At 44.2% G+C, this 19,441-nt stretch overlaps 3 protein-coding genes across 3 annotated transcripts; 1 reads left to right on the forward strand and 2 right to left on the reverse strand.

Annotated features, from left to right (window-relative positions):
* nono (non-POU domain containing, octamer-binding) lies at positions 1 to 3,291 on the reverse strand. The gene has a single exon (XM_029510856.1). The coding sequence runs from the start codon at positions 3,169 to 3,171 to the stop codon at positions 1,849 to 1,851; it is 1,323 nt and encodes a 440-aa protein (XP_029366716.1). The 5' UTR covers positions 3,172 to 3,291; the 3' UTR covers positions 1 to 1,848.
* Positions 3,292 to 3,463: 172 nt separating this feature from the next.
* On the forward strand, positions 3,464 to 7,305 carry pold2 (polymerase (DNA directed), delta 2, regulatory subunit). Its single transcript, XM_029510952.1, has 11 exons — positions 3,464 to 3,720; positions 3,893 to 4,134; positions 4,238 to 4,359; positions 4,448 to 4,571; positions 4,663 to 4,777; positions 4,854 to 5,052; positions 5,167 to 5,247; positions 5,866 to 6,023; positions 6,132 to 6,259; positions 6,352 to 6,453; positions 6,583 to 7,305. Exons 2-11 carry the CDS (start codon positions 3,909 to 3,911, stop codon positions 6,741 to 6,743), a joined length of 1,416 nt encoding a protein of 471 aa, XP_029366812.1. The 5' UTR covers positions 3,464 to 3,720; positions 3,893 to 3,908; the 3' UTR covers positions 6,744 to 7,305.
* On the reverse strand, positions 7,029 to 19,441 carry aebp1b (AE binding protein 1b). Its single transcript, XM_029510951.1, has 23 exons — positions 19,237 to 19,441; positions 18,574 to 19,048; positions 17,505 to 17,678; positions 17,355 to 17,411; positions 16,070 to 16,600; positions 14,555 to 14,629; positions 13,974 to 14,036; positions 13,655 to 13,738; positions 12,523 to 12,594; positions 12,323 to 12,432; positions 11,799 to 11,938; positions 11,617 to 11,701; positions 11,384 to 11,528; positions 11,202 to 11,290; positions 10,821 to 10,944; positions 10,333 to 10,529; positions 10,049 to 10,225; positions 9,662 to 9,825; positions 8,884 to 9,308; positions 8,626 to 8,765; positions 8,290 to 8,389; positions 8,009 to 8,175; positions 7,029 to 7,921 (listed from the first exon to the last, which is right to left on the reverse strand). The coding sequence occupies exons 2-23, from the start codon at positions 18,821 to 18,823 to the stop codon at positions 7,523 to 7,525; spliced, it is 3,768 nt and encodes a 1,255-aa protein (XP_029366811.1). The 5' UTR covers positions 18,824 to 19,048; positions 19,237 to 19,441; the 3' UTR covers positions 7,029 to 7,522.

Below are 19,441 nucleotides of genomic sequence, written 5' to 3' on the forward strand. Positions count from 1 at the left end.
CCTCCGAAGCACAGAGGATTTAAAGACTACCTATCTCAATCACTTTGGTTGATCTCAACTCGAGATAACACCCACACTTTCCACTCTTTATGATTCGCTATCAACCATTATTTATTGTGCTGGCTGCACAGCGGACTAAGTTTGTTATCTTGACTTTTTGGACTCCCTTACAGGTGAAGGGCAGTTTCCTCAGAATGATCTTGGTCATCACTTGAACACTGCCTGAGAGGATATAAACCCTTGGCATGGCGGAGATAATCAATATCTGTGATAACCATCATGGCAGGGAGGGTGCAGAATCATGCTTTGATATTCTATATGATCAACTAGAAGCAACTGACATCGATTCTCAATTGCACACTAATATATTTGTGACTTTTTTGTATAGACGTTTTGGACTGAAAAGCACAAGTGATCCCCAGTCAATCAAAACAGCTGACCCTCACACAACACAAAAAAATCGTATACCCCAATTTTTTTCTCTGCGCTAAACTGACCTACATATACTGCTACTGTTTAGCTATTATGCTAGTCTGAATAGTTTCAGTCCACTTCCTTCAACCTGGGTCTTATTAACAAATCAGTCTGAGTGTGTTTGTTTGTTTTTCTGGGGGACTGGGGACTGGAGGAAGCCTCTGCATGAAACGCAAACACACCAGCCTGATTATGCACAGCTGACATGGCTGTGCTTCAGTATTGGCAACAAACTGAAGGAACTGCATAAAAATTACAAGAATGAATGAACTTGGACCATTAAAGTTTGAGCAAATTAAGGAATTAAGACATGAGAATTGGGCATGAGGTTTTACTTGCCCCTGCATGAATGAAACCTACGAGATCCTGCATCTGTTTTCCTGAAGTCTCACCAAGCAAAAATGACAAAATGCATCTTCCATCCATCCATCTTCATTCGCTGATCTGAGGTTGGGTCGCAGGAACAAAATGCATCTTGAGTACAGCAGATAATGAATTTAGTCAGCTGTCAATAAAAACCAGGGAGTGTTACTGCACTTTTTTTTACTTCAAAACATCCACACTGTTCCTGCTCAGTGGCACACCTAAATGTATTGCAGCCAGCTGGGAAGGACAGCTATTGCTTGCCAGAATGCAATATCATATCAAACAAAGCTGTTGTTTGCAGAGTAGAACAGGCATCACTATTTTACCAGCTGAAGCTTTTTACAACTGCATCACAGCAGCTAATAGAAATTTAGGGGCTTATATCAGCAAGTTTTGAAAATAATTCTATTATAACCTCAGTAGTATGGTTGTAAGTGTCGCCTTTTCAGACTGACATGCCTCCTACTATAGCTCAGACTTCAATGAAAAGTACTACTACAGCCACAGCTTCTGTTAACTGTTACTTCCCTGTTTCCCTTGTTGTGAAAAGAAATGCCCCGATTTACTCTGTTTAATGACTGAAGCTGAGTCGTCGTTTTGTTTTTTGTGGCCCAAAGCTGCTTTGTCAGATGTTCACAGATCATCAGTGCCTGTCTCTTCTGAATAAAACAAATTTTCTAGGGAATCATGAATTTATTCCAGAAAAGTTAACAAATCCAGGACAAAAACATTTCTATCCCTATGAAAAATACATTAATGCGACAAATAATGTAAAACACATGGCTCATTTGTATAATTCTGACATTTTAGTACTAAAACAGAATTCAAAGGGAAAAAGTAAAAAATAAAAATAAAAAAAAAACAAAAAACAAAACAAAACAAAAAAAAAAACATGCAACAGCTCTCAAAGTTCAAAAGTAACACTCCCTACCTGAACTTCAAAATACAGTATGAAAATGGGAGAGGGGGGAAAAAAAAAGGGGGGCACAAAAGAAAAAAGGATGGAATTCAAAATCTGCGTTGCTTATTAGGTCCATAGTCTCCAGACCCAGGGAGGCCTCTGGGGAAGCCACCTTGGCCTCCCCCCGACATGTTGTTGTTTCCTGGCCCCTGCATCATTGAAGTATTCTCAGCAGCCATGCCAGCAGCACCGGCGGGACCAGAATTTCCACCCAGAGAGTTCCTGTTCATGGGCATCCCATGGCCACCCATATGCATCCTCATCTCCTGCTCCCTATTCTCAGGGAAGTTTCCCCTGAAACCTTCCTGCTGCCGCTTCATCATCTCTTCATTGCGCATCCTCATCTCTTCTTCTCTCCTCCGACGTTCCTCCTCCTGCCGGAGCTCAGCCTGTTTTCTCTTCTGCACCTCCTGACTGTGGAGCTCCTCCATCCTGCGCAGTTCTTCCTGCCGCCTCAGCAGGTCCTGCCTCATCAGCATCACCTGATGCTCATGTCTGGCTGCCTCCATCTCAGCCTCCAGCTTCTCCTGAGCCTCTTTGATGTTGCGATCCACCATTTCATACTGCTGCTTCTCCATCTCCATCAGGGCCTTCCAGCGCATGGCATATTCGTACTCGAAGGAGCCCGGCTGAGCAAATCGAGGTGGCTGTTCACGTTCTTTGTGATACTGCTGGTTTTTATTTATGAGCTTTTCTGAAAGTCCCTCCTCTTCATCAAACTGTTCCATAGGTTCCACTGTAATAGGGCGAGGAAAGGCTGTGAGAAGATAGGCACCATCATTGCACTTGTCCAGGGCTTTTCTTGCAGCTGGCTTTGAGGTGTACTCAACTATCCCCTTCCCTGTAGGCCTCCCCCTGTCATCCACTATGACCACGGCTCTCTCTATCTGGCCAAAGACAGCGAAGGCCTCCTCCAGCAGCTCGTTGGACACAAACTCTGGTAAATTTTTCACGGATAAAGCAGCTCCATGTGTCGCAAATCTCACCCGTATGGGCCTGCCTCTGAACAGAGTATCATCCAGCTCGGCTCTGGCGATCTCTGCTATGATCCTGGTCTCCAGCCGAATGAAGCCGAAACCTCTCTCCTTGTTGACGAAGATCTCACTGGCCTTCCCGTACTTAGAGAAGAGCTTCTCTATGTCCTCCTCGGTGACCCCGGTGGGCAGGTTTCCCACGAACAGCCTGCTGCGCTGGGTGAAGGTTTTCTCCCCGGGCTTCCTGAAGCTGTGCAGGTCCAGGGTTAAGGCCTCATTGGGGTTGGTCTGATCGCTCGGATCGGGCTGCTGGCCGTTGGTGTTTGTTCCTCCGGGTTTCTTCTGCTCACCCGGGCGGCTGAGGCCGTGGTTCTGCTGCCCCTTGTTTCCCTGCATTTTTAGCAACAGAATTCAAACCCCGAGTGGACGAACCGCGCGATTAGAAGGCGCAAACTCTCAGCAGACAGTGGCGCACAAAGAGCTGCGAAAATGGCGAGGCTGCGTGCTGCCGCGACGCTATTGTGACCTCATTTCAGCGCGACGTATGAGCGTAAGCTAATGACGTTTTTTGTGTGCGCGGTGCAAGAAAAACAACACAGCCAGCCTACCGGTATACTTGTTGTAAAATGTCGTATCATTGATGTGTAGCGTGCCTCGTTTTCCGTAAATCTTTGCTGTACACGCAGCATGTAGTTGCAGTGTTGTCGCTTATGTTTAGGGTGCGTTTGGGTTTTGTGCTGCTGCCTTAGGTAGGGAACGAGCTCTCGCGCGCAATCTTTTTCTCGCGAGAACAAAAGTGCCCCTTCAAAAAACAGCGATGTGAGTGAGTGATTTCGCGGGAATTGTTACTTTGGTCGATTTTCAAGGAATAAAATAGAAATAGATATCGCCGAATATTATCTGCAAGAGTGACAGCAGTTGAAGTTCAACTCTCCTCTTTAGAAGGTAAGGACGTTGAATTTATTCGAGATTTTATCAACAACAGTCGACGCGCAGGCTGCTGTCATTGGTGTCAGGCTAAAACTTGGTACCAGGCTGGAAATATATTGCTTTAGAAACGTTACAAAATGCCTGGTGACAAAGAATACCCTTCTGCTAGCCTGTCCAATGTCTCCAGTTGCTTCAGGACAGTCATGTTTTCCGACCTGAGCTCCCAGAAGGAGGGCTCCTCTCTGCTCAGCCGCCCTGCTTCCGATGACCCGGGGCCGGTGTTTGAGAGGACGCAGCCGGCCTACAGTCCCTGCTCCGACCGCTACAGAGTGGGAGAGAGAAGCTTCAGCCGCCAATATGCTCATATTTATGCGGCACGACTCATGCAGATGAGGCCCCTGCTGTCAGGGAGAGCCCAGCAGAAGTGGGGTAAGCTCATAATATGTTGCTGTTTTTGTTTTTTTTTTTTTAAACCTACATCCATCTCTGTAACAACACAGTGTCTCATCTGTGTCCTTTCTGTCTCTATCAGGATCAAATGTGCTCATTAGGAAGTTGTGTGATCTTCAGACAGGAGAGCAATGCTGCGTTGTGGGCACCTTGTTCAAGCGTATGGATTTGCAGCCATCTATTCTGAAAGAGATCAGTGAGGAGGTTGGCAGACATGCTAAATGCCCCCCCTCTCCCCCACAGGTGAAATGAAAGTGTTGATATCATGTATCATCTCTGTTTTTCCCCTCAGCACAACTTGCTGCCTCAGCCTGAACGAGCCAGATACATCAGTGAAACGGATGAGCTGATTCTGGAGGATGAGCTCCAGAGGATCAAATTGGAGGGCAAAATTGACAGAGATAAGTGTGTCACAGGTCAGGATCGTTTTCAAGCCAAAACATGATGATCAAATTTACTATGTGGACACGCATTGTGTATGACATGGCATTTTGCTTTCTCTCTCAGGCAGTATTGTTGCAATATATGGCATTGAGAGGAATGATGGGAAGTTCACAGTTGAGGATTTTTGCGTAGCTGATCTCCCTTTGCAGACAGCAAGGCCTACACTCAGTTCAGACAGGTGAGTACAGACACCTACACCTGGAGACTTTCACCTTCTGTGATGATGGATTTTAATGGCCTCATCTGTTTCTCAGGTTTGTGCTTCTGGCTTCTGGACTTGGCCTTGGGAGCACTAATGCTGACAGCATGCTGGGGCTGCAGTTGCTGGTTGACATGGTAACTGGTCAGCTCGGGGACCAAGGGGAGCAGAGTGGGGCATCGACAATTTCCAGGGTCCTTCTGGCTGGAAACCTCCTGAGCCAAAATACACAAGACAAGGACGCATCAACAAAGGTTATTTAACTTTGACAGACCTTTGGTTGTGTCTTCAGTCCGACCGTTTTCGTAAGGATGAAAATAGATAAATAGATCAATATGTCAAGTGCTAATTTACCTTTCTGGTTTCAGGCCAAATACCTCACAAAGAAGACTCAAGCTGGCAGTGTTGAGGCCATTCGTTTGTTGGATGAGATGCTGCTTCAGCTGGTGGTGAGTCTCTATCTGCTCTGCTCTGTTCTGCTCTGTCTGCTTGTGAGTATATCTTTAGTACTCACTCAGTAAGTAATTTTTTGTCCACCTAGCAAAAACTCATCAGGTCTAATATGTTCATATGAATCTCAAGTAAAGTTGTGAAGTTAATTTTGTGTTCAAACTGTTTGAACACATCAGGGATTTGATGTTATGGTAATTTTTTTAGGCTGCAGTTTGTGCCGTTGTTAACGTGCATATTGGAATGAACAAAATAATGGAAGCATCTCCCACTTCCAAAAATGAGAATGATGTTGTATTAACACCTCTAACTGAACATTATAACTTTTATGGTGAAGGATTGTTTACAGGGGTGTTGAATTAAGTTACTTGAATTTTAGCTGAGTAGACCTAATTGACTGATGACTGAGTGAATATTGTTCAAACAATTTTTGTGTTACACAAATCTAAAATCATGTAAAATGTTTGACATAAAGATGGACTGTTGAATGCAGGCTGGTTTATTTATTTATGTATTTATTTATTTAAAGAAAGGAATTAATTTAATTGAAATAAATGAAAGAAGGAGGAAACACTACATTCTCTATTGTCATGTGCTCCTCCCTCTCGTTGTTCCAGGCTTCTGTTCCAGTGGATGTAATGCCAGGCCAGTATGACCCCACCAACTACACTCTCCCACAGCAGCCTCTCCATCGCTGCATGTTCCCCCTTTCCTCAGTGTACCCCACTCTGCAGCTGGTGTCCAATCCATACCAGGCTAACATCGATGGAGTGAGGTGAGCACTATTACACAAATGCAATCGCTGCCCTTTTGGAATTCATGTTCAGTCTGAGGTGAGTGTCCGAATATGACTAGTTAATGTTTTTCTTTATTTCCACTAAAGGTTCTTGGGTACATCGGGCCAGAATGTCTCTGATATTCAGAGATACAGCAGCATGGACAGACACCTGGAAATACTCGAGGAAACACTGCGGCTCAGACATCTGGCCCCCACTGCACCAGACACTCTCGGTTAGTCAGACAAATCAGTGCTGAAAAATACACTAACTTTATGGCTGATATGGATCCAAATTGTTTACAGTTTTCCCTCCATTTTGTATCAGGCTGTTTCCCATTCTACCAAAATGACCCGTTCATCTTGGAAGAATGTCCTCATGTTTACTTCAGTGGCAGCGCCCCAACATTTGAGTCCAAGCTCATCAAAGGTCAGCATCATGTGTTAATACATGAGAAATAAATTTCAAATGAATAAAATATGTACACATTTCTGGCATATTTTATTTTATGTTTCCCCCCTCACACTGTTAGGATGTTTCTCCTTATGCTCCTGCTAGGTGCTGATGGCCAGGATGTCCTTTTGGTTACTGTCCCAGAGTTCAGCAGCACCCAAACAGCATGCCTGGTCAATTTACGCACACTTGAATGTGAGCCAATCAGCTTCTCTGCCTTCTCTGCTGATGAGGATGAGGAAAATGAAATGAACATCAGTCATTGAAGGTCTATATCTACACAAAAGCACAGTACAACATGCTGAGACCTCTCATGTATCAGCAAAAGACTAATCCATTCTACATGAGGCCCACTGTGTCCTTGCTACACTATTGCTGTTCGGTGTCATAAAGATGAACAAATTGCTGTTGAAAAACCTTGTGAGGTTTTGTCTTTTGAGGTTTTTTTTCTGAAGTCTGGAAAGAAAAAACAGCACTGATATCTTCGCATTCTTCATTTAAAATGCTAATAAGTGTTTACAATGGAGCTGGAAAAAAAAGACAACACAAGCTTTTTGTATCAACAAGCCTTTATTTTGAAAAATACACCTTGTACCCAAGCTGTGTCTGAGGGAACATGAAAGACATTTTCCTTCCTCTGACCATTACCAACTGTTGATAAATGCTTCACACACCTCTAGTGATTGTTCATAATGTAAAAAAAATATTTCTGAAGGTTAACAGCATCAGTAACTCAGCTCTGAAGTTAAAACTGTCATGGCTTTTTTTTTAAATGTGTAACCATAATAAACAGTTCTTTATTAAAATGAATAAAAAAACAATCAGGGTCAATTTTTGTGAAGAAGCATTGTTTCAAAAGTTGAGTAGTAGATACACTATCTTTATACAATTAATATAGTTAATATTCTGTACATTCCCATTGCTTTTACGTTGTACGAAGACAGGGCTCCACTTTTTATTCTTTATCAGCCTGCTCCAAGTACAAAAAGGCAGCGAGAACTACAAGTAGGAGAGGACGGATGTCAGTGGGCTGTGTGTGCTTGGTTTAATAGTCATCGATTTTGTACTCATAGTTATAATCCAGGATAGAGTCTGTGAAGCCGCCAGGCGTCGAGGACTGTCCCTCATTTATGACCCATGAGTCGTACCAGGATGTGGTGGTCTCTGGTGTTGTGGGGATAGGGGTCGTTGTCGTTGGGGGTAATGTTGTTGTCGTCGTCGTCGTTGTTGTTGATGATCTTAGCCTCATTAATTTCTGTTGTCGAAGGCGCCGGAGACGAGCTATCTTGATCCTCCTCTGCTGCTCGGTGGTGACGCGTGAATTCGATGAATACCCGTTGTTGCTGCTGACCACATGCCTGTTGCCATTAACATCTGAGGGATAGTGTAATCTGTTGTTGCCATAGCTGAGTCGAATCGGCTTGTTTCCATTAAGGGCCATGATCTGCAGATAGATTTAGAAGTTGCTTTATCAAGTACTTGAGTGCCATGTATTGAAGGGGAGGATCAAGTCAGGGTGGCACCGTCTCACCTGTTTAATGCGGTCCCAGTTGGACTTGGCCAGGTTGAAGCTGCAGGCGGTTGCTCCTGACTGATAACCCACCACACAGAGTTTTGTCACAGGAGAGAACCCCTCAGCTCGAGCTGTCACGCGGTACTCCCCTGGGTTCAGCAGCCTCCAGTAGTCTCCTGTGGGAGCTACAGTGACAAAGAGGGCAGGAACGTTTTGTTTTAGGCACAGAGTCCAGCATGATGTTCGAAAGCACCTGACATCAAACAGGAAGGGGAAGAGAGTGGAAGGTTTCAGCAGACCTGTGGTGACGTCATGGTGTATCCCCTCCACAGATATAGTGGCATTAGCAATGGGATTCCCTTGCTGATCCTTCACAATGCCCCTGATGCCTCGATGTACCTAAACAAAACGGGAGAACATGGTTGGTGAGGGGAGGTGTGTGTGAGGAGGGGGTGGGGGGTTAAATTGATCTGGTCAACTTGAACTATCATACGTTCCATGTTGGCTCAGTGTAACTATGTAACTACACTTCCTGGGTGTTTTACTTTTGAAAACATGTTAGTTAAAGCACACCCAATAAAAACTGCCTTTTGTCTCATCTTCAGAATGTGTGCGTGTGTGTGTACGGTACTGACCTGCTCCATGAAGATCAGCATTGCTTCCCTGTTTTTCTCCCACTCACGTGCCAACTCACTCTGATGAGGGAACTTATCGCAGCCCAAGAAAATAGACAACTCAAAACAGTTGGTGTGCAGGTAGCTGAAGTCATTCATGCCTAGAGAGAAACAAACACACACGTACATGAACATTAGACCCTGCAATGCATAAATTTTCCACCAGGGTGTGTTGAAGAAATGCAGACAGTTTCACAAACGCCTCAGGCCTCGACTTACTGCCTGTGATTGGCTTCCATTTGGCCCGGTTGACAATGCCATGCATCCCCGCAGCTGTTCCTCCGTGGCAGGAGCCGTGGTAGTTGTGCGTCATGGTCAGGTGTGTGGAGGCGTAGGAGACAGCTAGCCACCTGAAGAGGGACTCATCAGGAATCACTCGAGGCTCATCCTCAGGCTCAGCGTACTGGTAGCCAGCACTTCTTCCCCTGTCATCCTCCTCCTCTCTCTCTTCCTCTCTGTGGCCATAGCCTTGGTTGTAACTGTGGTCATAGCCGTGGTCATAGCCACGGTCATAACCATGGTCATAGCCATGATCCCTCCATTCCACTTCCGGCTCTGTGTATCCCCTATTTCTCCAATCCTCCTCTGGCTCCTCGTGGTAGCCCCTTCCCCACTCTGTCACATCAAAGCCTTCATCTTCATACCTGTAGGAAACTCATCTAGATGAGAAAGACTTCACAAAAATACACACAATATATTTTTCTGAGTGAGAATTTCTCCTATACAAAGATAAAGTTTAAAATAGTACAGGTCAGGAAACTAGTCAGTATCTGATGTGACCTACAGGCACGGTTGCCATTTCATTGCACATCTATTATTTATCTTAGTGAAATAATAACAGACTTGCCTATGACATGACAGTTTATATTGATGTTCATTCTATTTAGTTTAATTGTAATTGCAGCAAAAGAAAGAAGAATGAGGAAAAGTGAGACTTTGGGAAATGTGCATAAAGCAGGGGAAGAAGAAGACTGAAGGAAATGGAGTTAAATCATACTGTCTCTTCTTGCGACTGTGGGTTGTCTGGCTCTGGGCGGGCTTGTTCAGACGTAAGCTGTCATAAGGATAGGCCACAATTGTCTCCCCGCCTTGGAAGTTTGCACCCAACACAAACGGATAGGTGTTCATCCAGGAGATTATGGCCCTGGTCTCCACAGCAATCTGGAAGATAAGATCAGCTGAGTCAAATAGTGGAAGGAAGCTCTAAGTAAGACCTGTATACCCTCCTTTTTTTACCTTTGAGCAGACCACAACCACAACATACAACAAATAATACAGCATTTACAGTATATTTATAATATTTCATCATAATATTTTTGATAGTAATTCGGAAATTGTTAGTTAAAAATTGTTCATTAAGTTTTAAAAATGTGCTCTTTTTTACCGAGCTGTTGACCTCTGCGTTTTCAGGTATGGGAACGTGATGGTTGGGGGTGAGTTTGGGCACCAAGCCCTTATCCTCGGCATCCCACAGGATGCTGTTCAGGTCAGGGAAGTTCTTGAAGATGTCAAAGCCGTTATCCGTGAAATGTCCAGTGGTCCAGCTGCTCAGCTCGGATCCCTACAGAATCACATACAGAAATGGGCGATTCCTGCTTGCTTTTACTCTTTGTTTGACATTCAAGGCTTATGTTAAGGTTTTTTTTTTTTTTTTTTTTAACCACTGACCACATCGAAAGCTTCTTCATGCCCATCAGGGTTGAGTGAGGGCACCAGGTGGATGCGTATTCCCTCCACCAGCTGCTGGGCTCTGGGGTTTCTGTCTTTGTACTCTTTGCACAGATATTGCATGAGAAGCAGAAGCATCTCCCGACCCACAGCCTCGTTTCCATGGAGACCAGCCGTGAAGCGAAATTCCGGCTCACCTGTGGAGACAGACGGACGAGACTATAGCCGTTTGTCTGCTAACCGTAGCCTGCCGACTTCCACCTGGTGTTTATTTGGATTTCCTGGAGTCATGGGTGGTGCCGCCAAGACTCAACAGTCCTCGGGATTTACTATGACCATCAGCATTTCAGTGTCACAAAGTCTGAAAACAGCTGCTTTTATATCTGCTTGGAATGAAAGCATACATTTGGATTGCAGGATTGTATTTAACAAAGTTTAACAAAACGGTTTTATCTGCCTGTTTCATGGTTGTGTAAACATATTCCCACCTATTTCGTGCTCTGTGGGGTTTCCAGAGATGACCATGGCCATGATTTCCTTTCCCTTGGAGCTGCGGCCCAGGCTGTAGATACTGGTGATGTTGGGACACTCCTCATTGACTGATTTCATAAGCTGGGACATACATATGTTTACACATTACTTATGAGACAGCTTGTGGTTAATGGGGAGTATTGTGGCAGTGCAGACAGGTCCTGTTGCCCTCTGGTGGTTGAAATGAGACTCCTGGAGGGGTTAAATATTAGCTCATGTTTACGTTGATCAAAGCCTTTGGCTCAGGGTTTAATTGTTCCTGGAGGATAATTTTGTTTTTGGAAAAATAGCTGAGGATTTCCTGTTGAAGAGAGGGCGCAAGCATGGGGGATACTTACTGCAACCATCTCTGAATAGCTGTGATGCTTGAACTCCAAGTAATCCACCGGAGTCACTTCATTTTGCCTGTACTGGACATCAGCCGGGTCTGTGAGGCAGAGGGGAGCAAAAATTCATCATTCATTTTGTGTTTTTTTTTTTTTAGTGTGTACATGTTTTTGTATGTTGGTTTGTGGCTCACCTAGAATAGGGCAGCCCAGGACCTCCAGCCTCATACACAGAGAGCCATTCCAGCTCTGAGGGATGATCCGGATGTAGCGGGCCACCACAGACTCTGCCAACTGGTTCATCACCGGGGTGTCCTTATCATTGTTTCCAAAGAACAACTGGGCGAGAGGACAGTGAGTTAGAGAAAGAGAGGGGCAATATCATGCGTAGTGACAACGTAAATGAGACAATACTCAGTGAACTCACCCAGTCAGCGTATCCATCATGGATGGTGGTCCATTCTCTGGTGTCATTACTGAAGGCTAGGAAGTATGACGTCACAAAATCATTCCTGCAACGAGACAGTGTGTGGGCAACATGTGGAATTTAGGGAAAGGAGCATAAAGCATATTCATGTGTTGGGCATGTGGCGTGGGCATATGTCTTACTCATTAGAGGAGTCACGTCCCTGAGTGATGACTCCGGTGAACTCTGTCTCCCTGCGAGCATCTATCTCAAACCAGTGGATCCTGTCCTCTGAGTTTGCACACCACGCTCCACCTCTCATGTCATCCTCATCATCAGAGCCCTGGGAGCCACACACCACATGCTGCTGGGTCCTTTGACTTACGGACATTTTTCAGCACTAACTGTACTGTCTGCTTCTGTGTAAACTATTCTGCCCTTCAATTACAGATGGAATGACAGCTTGGGATAAAAAAAAAAAAAAAACTTGCAGTGTTTCACCAGCTGATCAAATTACTTAGTTGCAGAAAATATCCATATACTATAAAGACTGACTGAGCATCAGCTTCCAAAGCAGCTGCTGGAAGTGACAGACTCTGTGATAGCAGTTATTATTTGGTGACATGCGCCTGGTAGCTGGTGTTTATTTCAAGGTCTGGCAGAATGTAAGTGTTAGCTGAGGTGTATGTAATGTTAAGACCAGCAGAGGCCTTATCTCACTGTGTACCTGCATGTTGAGACGAGCCCTCTGTGGCGCAAAGATATACTGAGACATGGAGGAGGCTGAGAGCTGGTCGGGATCGATCTTATGGGACTCCATCCCCAGCGGAGGGCACTCTGCCATACAAACAGACGCAGAGGAAATCAAACTAATATATTAATAGGGTGTATACAATCTTTTCCAGATTTAAACAGCTATCAACTTACTCTTTGGCTCTTTGTAGACACGTGGCCTGCTCCTGGCCCGGTCTTCTGCCTCCTTCAGTTTCCTTGCTCTCTCTGGCAGAGAAGAGAAAAACACACTTAATGCTGAATAAATTGCACCGTCTTGGCTGTTCTCTTGCTCTCTAAATCTCTCTGCACAAAAGTGATGTAGGAAATCATCGCTATTTTGCAAATGATATATGCCAAGAATGTCCGAGAGGAGATTCGAGCTGGGGAACAGTGAAAGACAAAAAACCAAACACACAAACAACAAAACATGTTGTCTGCGCCGAAGTCAGACCATCCCGAGAGCTGATCACTGAAGAAAACTATCACAATCATTATTTATTACTTAAATGCTGCTAGCGTGGCCGTCAGAACTCTTGATGACAGTGGAACAGTGTCGTGAGCTCACTCTCCATGCGCACATATTGCACGCATTAACACATGATTCATGTATGTTCTTTTGTGCCTTGGTGTTAAATTTGAGGTTATAAACCTCAGAAATGTATACATTTATGTGTTTAGGGGGAAAAAAAGAAATCTTTTTGGAGATCCCTGCACACAGGAAATGCCCCACTGACACCAGTCCTGAAAGTGTTATCATCGGCTCCAAGCTCGACTCCACAGCAGCCCGCCAACTTGGCTGCACACAGCAGACACGTGGCAAAAACCAGAGCCGAGTGTGATGTGAATTCTTCAGAGTCCTACATTACAACATCCTTTCCCCCGGCGTCTCTCTTCTTTATCGCTTGTACTAATCCCCTGCATGTAGATCATCACCCCCCACCTTCTTTGCTTTCAGCCCAGTTTACAAGAGATTTCTCAACCTTCTCAACCTTTACATGCCTAGTCTCCACTTTATTTTGGAAGCATGAACTTTTGTTCCTGTCATGCAAGTCAAAGGAAGTACCAAATGCCTGCTGATATTAACATGGTGGGACATCACAGCTGCATTCCCTTACATACAGAACTGTGATCCAAGGGAGAGAGCAACCTTAGAGTTGTTATCTGTTACTGTTTTTGCGCTTAGGTCACAGCCCCATGTTCTGTGCCTCAGCAACTACGGTATCTCATGTAATCTGACATGAGCACAGAGTGGTGTTATACAAAAACCACATCTGGGTTTTCTTACCTCTCTCTTCCCTTTCTCTCTCCTTTGCTGCTCTCTCTCTCTCTTTCTCTATCCATTTTTCATCAGTCTCGTCTTCTTTTCTCCCTGTGGAAAATAGGAAAATTCCGGAAATTGTGGAAAAACAGTGTGTATGTGTATGTATTTCTGGGTTTTTGGAAGACATTAGGAACAATAACCAGAAAAACAGGTCACAAAGGTTCTTCTGTATAAATCTGCAGGGTTATTGACCCGGCTGCTGTTGATGCTAGAAACCTCACTGCATTTTAACCAGTAAAACATTTGTCTGTCCATGTGTGTTTGTGGGAACACGTGTACATACTTCCATATTCATCATAATCATCATACCACGTCCCACCGTAGGGAGGAGTTTCTGTGGGCTCTTCTGTAAGCAAAAAAAAAAAAAAAAAAGCGACATTAGATGATTCATTCAGCCATTCTGAGACTCTGCCAGATTACAAGTGAGATTTTATGGGATAACAATTTAAGTTTTACAGGTTAGTACAGCTCTGATTTATTTAACCACAACACGTTTCCTCTGTTTGGATGCCACTTGAACACCCACCAATTAAAACTTGAAGTTACATTTACAAGATTCATAACACAGTTGCAATCAGATCTTTTTTAAACACCATAATGAAACTATTGTTGATTTTGGGATCAAGCAGACCCACCCACTCATGTTTGAAAAGTAGGGCAGGTTAGAACGCAAACTCACTATAATGTTATTCCCATGTGCTGAATCACTCATGAATTCTCATCTGCTTCCAGCCCAAAGGAATTTCATCTGCATCTCATTTTTGGATGGAAAAGTCCCAATATGTTAACTAGTAAATGGGAATTTGACTTATTCACTGATGGATGTTAATTGAATTTCTAACATTTCTGAGTCACAGCAGTTACCTGGAAGAGTTTCCACTGTGATTTCAGGGCTGACCTCTTTACCATCAGGGAATGGAAGATTATCTGGCACCTCAACTGCAAGAATGGAAAGAAAAAAGAATGTCAAACAAAAGGTTCACTAAAAAACAGGAGAGCGTGGTAGAAAGGCCGATGTGGAAAAGCTGGAAGAGCAGAAGTACGGTGCAGAGGCTGGAAACACGCAGTAATGAGAGCATGTCCAGTCTGGTCCAGGCGAGTGTCACAGAGACACACGACACACTGTTTCCAGCTTCTGATCCTGTGGAAAGATTTAGGTAAGACGCTGCTGACTTCAGGTGGTCAGAGCCTGGGAGAGATAGTAATGTCTTGAAAGTTTTCAGCATGAAGTCAATTAAATTTGTCTCCACCACTTAGTGATCCAGCTTTATTCGAAAGGGCACAAGAATCTGTTAAGATGGTGCTCGGAGTTTCAGACTGCACGTCATTGAATGAATCACAATATTTTAGACTTCACTTTCAACTGTTATCAGTTCTTCTGACTTTGAATCTCTGAGTTGTGAAGCTGATATAAATGTTGGTGTTGACTGGACACACCGAATTAACTTGTTCGAGACATTCTTAGCCGGATGCCTCAGTCTGATTAATCCAAGCATTCAGACTTTCAACTGATTTAAGAATTCCATCATTTTTTCTGCATGAGTCAAACGATGTTGAATTAATAAGTCAGTCAGTCATCATATTATGTCTGAGGTTTGACTGTAGCTGCTAAAATCAGGAGGCAACTTCATAGGCTGGAAAGCAAAGGTAGTAAGTTACTGCCTGAAGCTACATTTACTCAAATAGCCACTTGAGGCTCCATGATCAAGTCACTTCCAATGGACTCACATTTTAAAATGTCCACCTTTACAGCAAAACATTTTTCCAGCCTGGCATAAAATATGGTATTAGTTTCTCTGGATCATTTCTCCTTCATCACATCTGTGCAAAGGAAGAATTAAACTCAACAGTTTAAGTTTGTTCAGAGCAAAAAATCACACGTAATCAAGACGTGACCGCTTGATTACGTGCTCCTGAGAAATTGTGGTATCATTTATATGTCAGCACTAGTAAGCAGAGTAGTGTCTACACTCACAATACGCTGTTTGTTAGATCAGCTCAAGAAGTAGACAATGAGTTAGCCTTGAGTTAACCATGAAGCAAATATTCACCACTGCCCCACACTGAAGTTTTGTCTCCATTACACAATAACAGCATAACATCAAAAACTGAGTCCTGTGGTTCAGGAAATTCCGGTTGACTTACTTTTTGTTTTCTTGGCTCCTACAATTTTATATTAATGTCCAGATTAAAATTTCCAAAACATAATTTTGGTCAAACCCTTGTTGAATCTGTACTGAGATGTGTTTTCTTGGTTGTTGGAATGACCCCCTGTGATTTCCCCATTGAAACATTATAATTTCATCTCCTCCTATCAGTGTTTCATAACAAACATCTTCCATCTAAATAAAGCCAGAGGAAATAAACACTCAAACTCACATGTGGCATCCCAGTAATCACTGTCATCTGTCCCAACTTTCCCGTCAACCTCAGGGGCAGGAGGTGTTGGTTCCACCTCTTCCCAATAAGTGTCATAGTTATCAGTCACAGGAGGGTATGGTTCTTTCTCGTCTGGCTTCCAGTAGTCGTCGTAGTTGTCGGGCAGTGGGGTGGACGGCTCCTTCTCCCCTGGTTTCCAGTAGTCGTCGTAGTTGTCGGGCAGTGGGGTGGACGGCTCTTTCTCCTCCGGTTTCCAGTAGTCGTCGTAGTTGTCGGGCAGTGGGGTGGACGGCTCTTTCTCCTCCGGTTTCCAGTAGTCGTCGTAGTTGTCGGGCAGTGGGGTGGACGGCTCTTCCTCCTTCAGTTTCCAGTAGTCGTCGTAGATGTCTGTCACAGGAGCTGCTGGATCCCCCTCCTCTGGCTTCCAGTCGTCATATGGAAGGTCTGTGGTCCCTGGAGTCTCGGGCTGAGGCCTGGGTGGTGTGGGATCAGCGTCCCAGTAGTCATCGTCCGGTTTCCAGTAATCATTGTCTGACAGACAAATGGATAGAAGGACTGTTTGTTCTCGAACTATCATTTACTTTTATCTTTACACAGCATGAAAGTATGGAAAACAACAAAAAAGGCCCCTTTTCCAAGGAGTGTGAAAGGAGAGGTATTTTGTAATATCTAAAGGATGTGTGTCTTTGTTAGGGATTTATTTTTCCCATTATAATACAGTAGTAGGTGATCTGCATTATGATTTAACTTTGTTACATATACAAAATTTTTAGATTGAATTCTGATTCTAATTTTGCAGATAAAAGGATTATAATTATTATAATCCCATAATCCCATCAATTTCATTCAAGTATCCTAAAGTGCTGTGGAAATTCTGTATAACAACCATTTTGGGGCACAACGCGTTGTTAAAAAAATACTTGTTTACTTTAGTCCCGACTGATGCTCAAACATGTAATCAAATTTGGATCTGGAGCTCCACTGGACCCACAAATGTCTTAATGTGACTTTTACACAGTAATAAGACGTGCAAAGAAGCTTTGATGTGTGAAAAGGGTGGAGTTCTTCATTCTTTTCCTTGTTTATTTATTAATGTTGGGAAGGTTTGTAGCTTTGTGCTTTATTTTGAGATGGCACTGTTACATATTTTCATGGGCCAAGTCCAAATACAACATTAATAAGATTATGCAGAAGCTTTGCAAAAAATACAAAGTGAAATGGAAGATTTAAGGCCCCTCCTCAAGCCCAGTCATCTTCATGCAGTCTCTAAGTGCGAGTCACTCACCAAGGTCAGGGTAGGGGTAGTCGGTGTAAGGCTCAGTGGGCGGTTCGGTTGGGATTGCTGAGGCAGTAGACAGATACAAGGTCAACAACATTCATTCAAGTCCAAGTCGCTCAAGTTCAGACTTGGCTCCGTGCTCTGTCCTGTTGTTACCTGTGGTGGTTGGCGGTAGAGTGGTGGTTGTTGTCTGCCTGTCCTTCTTCTTCCCCTTCTTGTCAGTTTTGGGCTTTTTGGTCGCTTTGGGATCCTTTGGCTCCTTGTTCTTCTTCTTGTCTTTCTTTTTCTTTTTCCCCTCCTCTGCTGCTCTCCTCACTCTGCCCAAAACACCTTGAAAGATGAGAAAACAAGAGCAAAGTTTCCACAGTAGACTTAGTCATCCTTTGATTATTATTAAATGAAGCAAATACAGTTACATTAGATGTGGATCAGTTCTTTCTCAGGCCCTTTTCATCTAGACACTGACACAAACCATGTCTGAGCAGGTCACAAGAGTTATTGATTGCATCAAAGTAAAACGTAAAAGTAAAATCATTTCTAAGTGATTTCAGATTTTGCAAAGATTTCTTTCTTAGAATATAAAAATGCAGCACAGCCTGGGGAGGAATCCAGACAGCCTGATACATTTCAGTGGTTGCTTGAGGTTCATTAGTATTTCCTTCAGAGGCTGTCTAAAGTCCCGAGGCACTTTTATGGAAAACACGTCGCTCTCTTTCCATTAGTTGCCCTCCATTAACCACAATTCCATATTAATGACAAATTCTGTCCAGATACCCAATAAACACATCACTCTCAACTCAACAATATCTACCATGAAGGAATAAACCAATCGGTGCCACTCACTGAAGAGACAGTTTGCCCTGATGTTTATTACATGTGAGGCTAAGTCGGAAAGACAGAAGAATCTGATTATCACTTGTGTACATTAGTCATTGAAAACAATTCTTTCAGCCTGAATGTGTAACAGAGTCAGCATTCATCACATATAGCAGAGGCAGGGAAAAGGCCAGTGTCTGCAAGATGCTCAACACAGTGTCTGGTGTGTGTAAAATCCCTTTTCCCTGCTGGTGTTGTGTTATGAAGCACTCAGACTTTCCTGTCAGAGAGACCAAATGAGCGTGTCTTTCTGCCCGTCTTGTGTCATTAGTGGGGTCATAGCTGAGCAGTTTTCCTCTGTGTGACATTTCTGTATTTTAATAGTTGAAACTTGTAATTCTCCACTTACCTGCTTGCTCGGCCTGTTCCGCATCTCTCTTCACCTTGCTGCTTCTTCTCATTGAGTGTTGGTCCTCAGCGTGTCCTTGTTCATTTTCTGGGTCATCCAGGGACTTATCTTGTAGCTGCTCCGGTGCCTGCTTCTCCCCTTCAAGCTGCCGAAGAGAAATTATCCCCCCAGCGCTCTCCCCTCCTCTGGGTGTCAGCAGGACGCACAGGGCCAGCAGAGCCACAGACACAACCACAGTCTGGCTTTTCATACCTGCTGCTCTTCCAGCTGCACAATCCCCTGGGTCTGGAGTTTTTGCTTTTCTATCTCCGCCGTCCAATGATCAATCTGACTCCTCAGTCCTCCACAAGTTTTAGATTTCACCCTTTCTTCTCCTGTGTCCTCTCCATGTGATCAATACTTGAACTCCAGCAGAGATATGTCTGTGGCTCCACGAGTCCCCACAGCTACAGTGTCAGTCAGGCTCAGGCTGGGGCTAGACAGAGATGGAGTGGGAGGGGGGCAGGGATAGGCAGGGAGGGAAAGGAGGTGGGTTATAGAGAGAGAAAGAGAGAGATGTAGAGCAAAGCCTCAATCCAGTCAAATGAATAGACTTAGTTCCTAATTGCCCTGTAGCTATGGTCAGCTGAAAAAATAACCCAATGTCAGAGGACCCCCACTCACCTGGCTGACGAGTCAGAACAGGTGCAGGGCTCAGACAGAAGATGATAGGGGGGGAGTGTAAGGGAGGGCAGGTGAGGCCTCAGACTGCAGGATTTCAGCCCCCTGTGTTAGAGGAAGAAACCAGCTCCTCTTCGTCTGCAGCGCTGGTTGAATTCCTCAGTGGAGATCCTTCACCCTGCAGACTCACCAATAAGCAGCCCAGCAG

This window comes from Echeneis naucrates, chromosome 9 (assembly GCF_900963305.1).
Source record: "Echeneis naucrates chromosome 9, fEcheNa1.1, whole genome shotgun sequence".
In the NCBI taxonomy this organism is placed as follows: domain Eukaryota; kingdom Metazoa; phylum Chordata; class Actinopteri; order Carangiformes; family Echeneidae; genus Echeneis; species Echeneis naucrates.

Excerpts from the sequence above, each read along its gene's own strand:
- nono (XM_029510856.1), bottom strand. The coding sequence starts at position 3,171 with ATGCAGGGAAACAAGGGGCAGCAGAACCACGGCCTCAGCCGCCCGGGT.
- pold2 (XM_029510952.1), top strand. The coding sequence starts at position 3,909 with ATGTTTTCCGACCTGAGCTCCCAGAAGGAGGGCTCCTCTCTGCTCAGC. Across the intron at positions 4,360-4,447 it reads TGAAAGAGATCAGTGAGGAG|CACAACTTGCTGCCTCAGCC; the intron begins GTTGGCAGACAT and ends TTTTCCCCTCAG. Across the intron at positions 4,778-4,853 it reads CCTACACTCAGTTCAGACAG|GTTTGTGCTTCTGGCTTCTG; the intron begins GTGAGTACAGAC and ends TCTGTTTCTCAG.
- aebp1b (XM_029510951.1), bottom strand. The coding sequence starts at position 18,823 with ATGAAAAGCCAGACTGTGGTTGTGTCTGTGGCTCTGCTGGCCCTGTGC. Across the intron at positions 8,766-8,883 it reads ATGGAAGCCAATCACAGGCA|GCATGAATGACTTCAGCTAC; the intron begins GTAAGTCGAGGC and ends GTTTCTCTCTAG. Across the intron at positions 7,922-8,008 it reads ACTGGGACCGCATTAAACAG|ATCATGGCCCTTAATGGAAA; the intron begins GTGAGACGGTGC and ends ATCTATCTGCAG.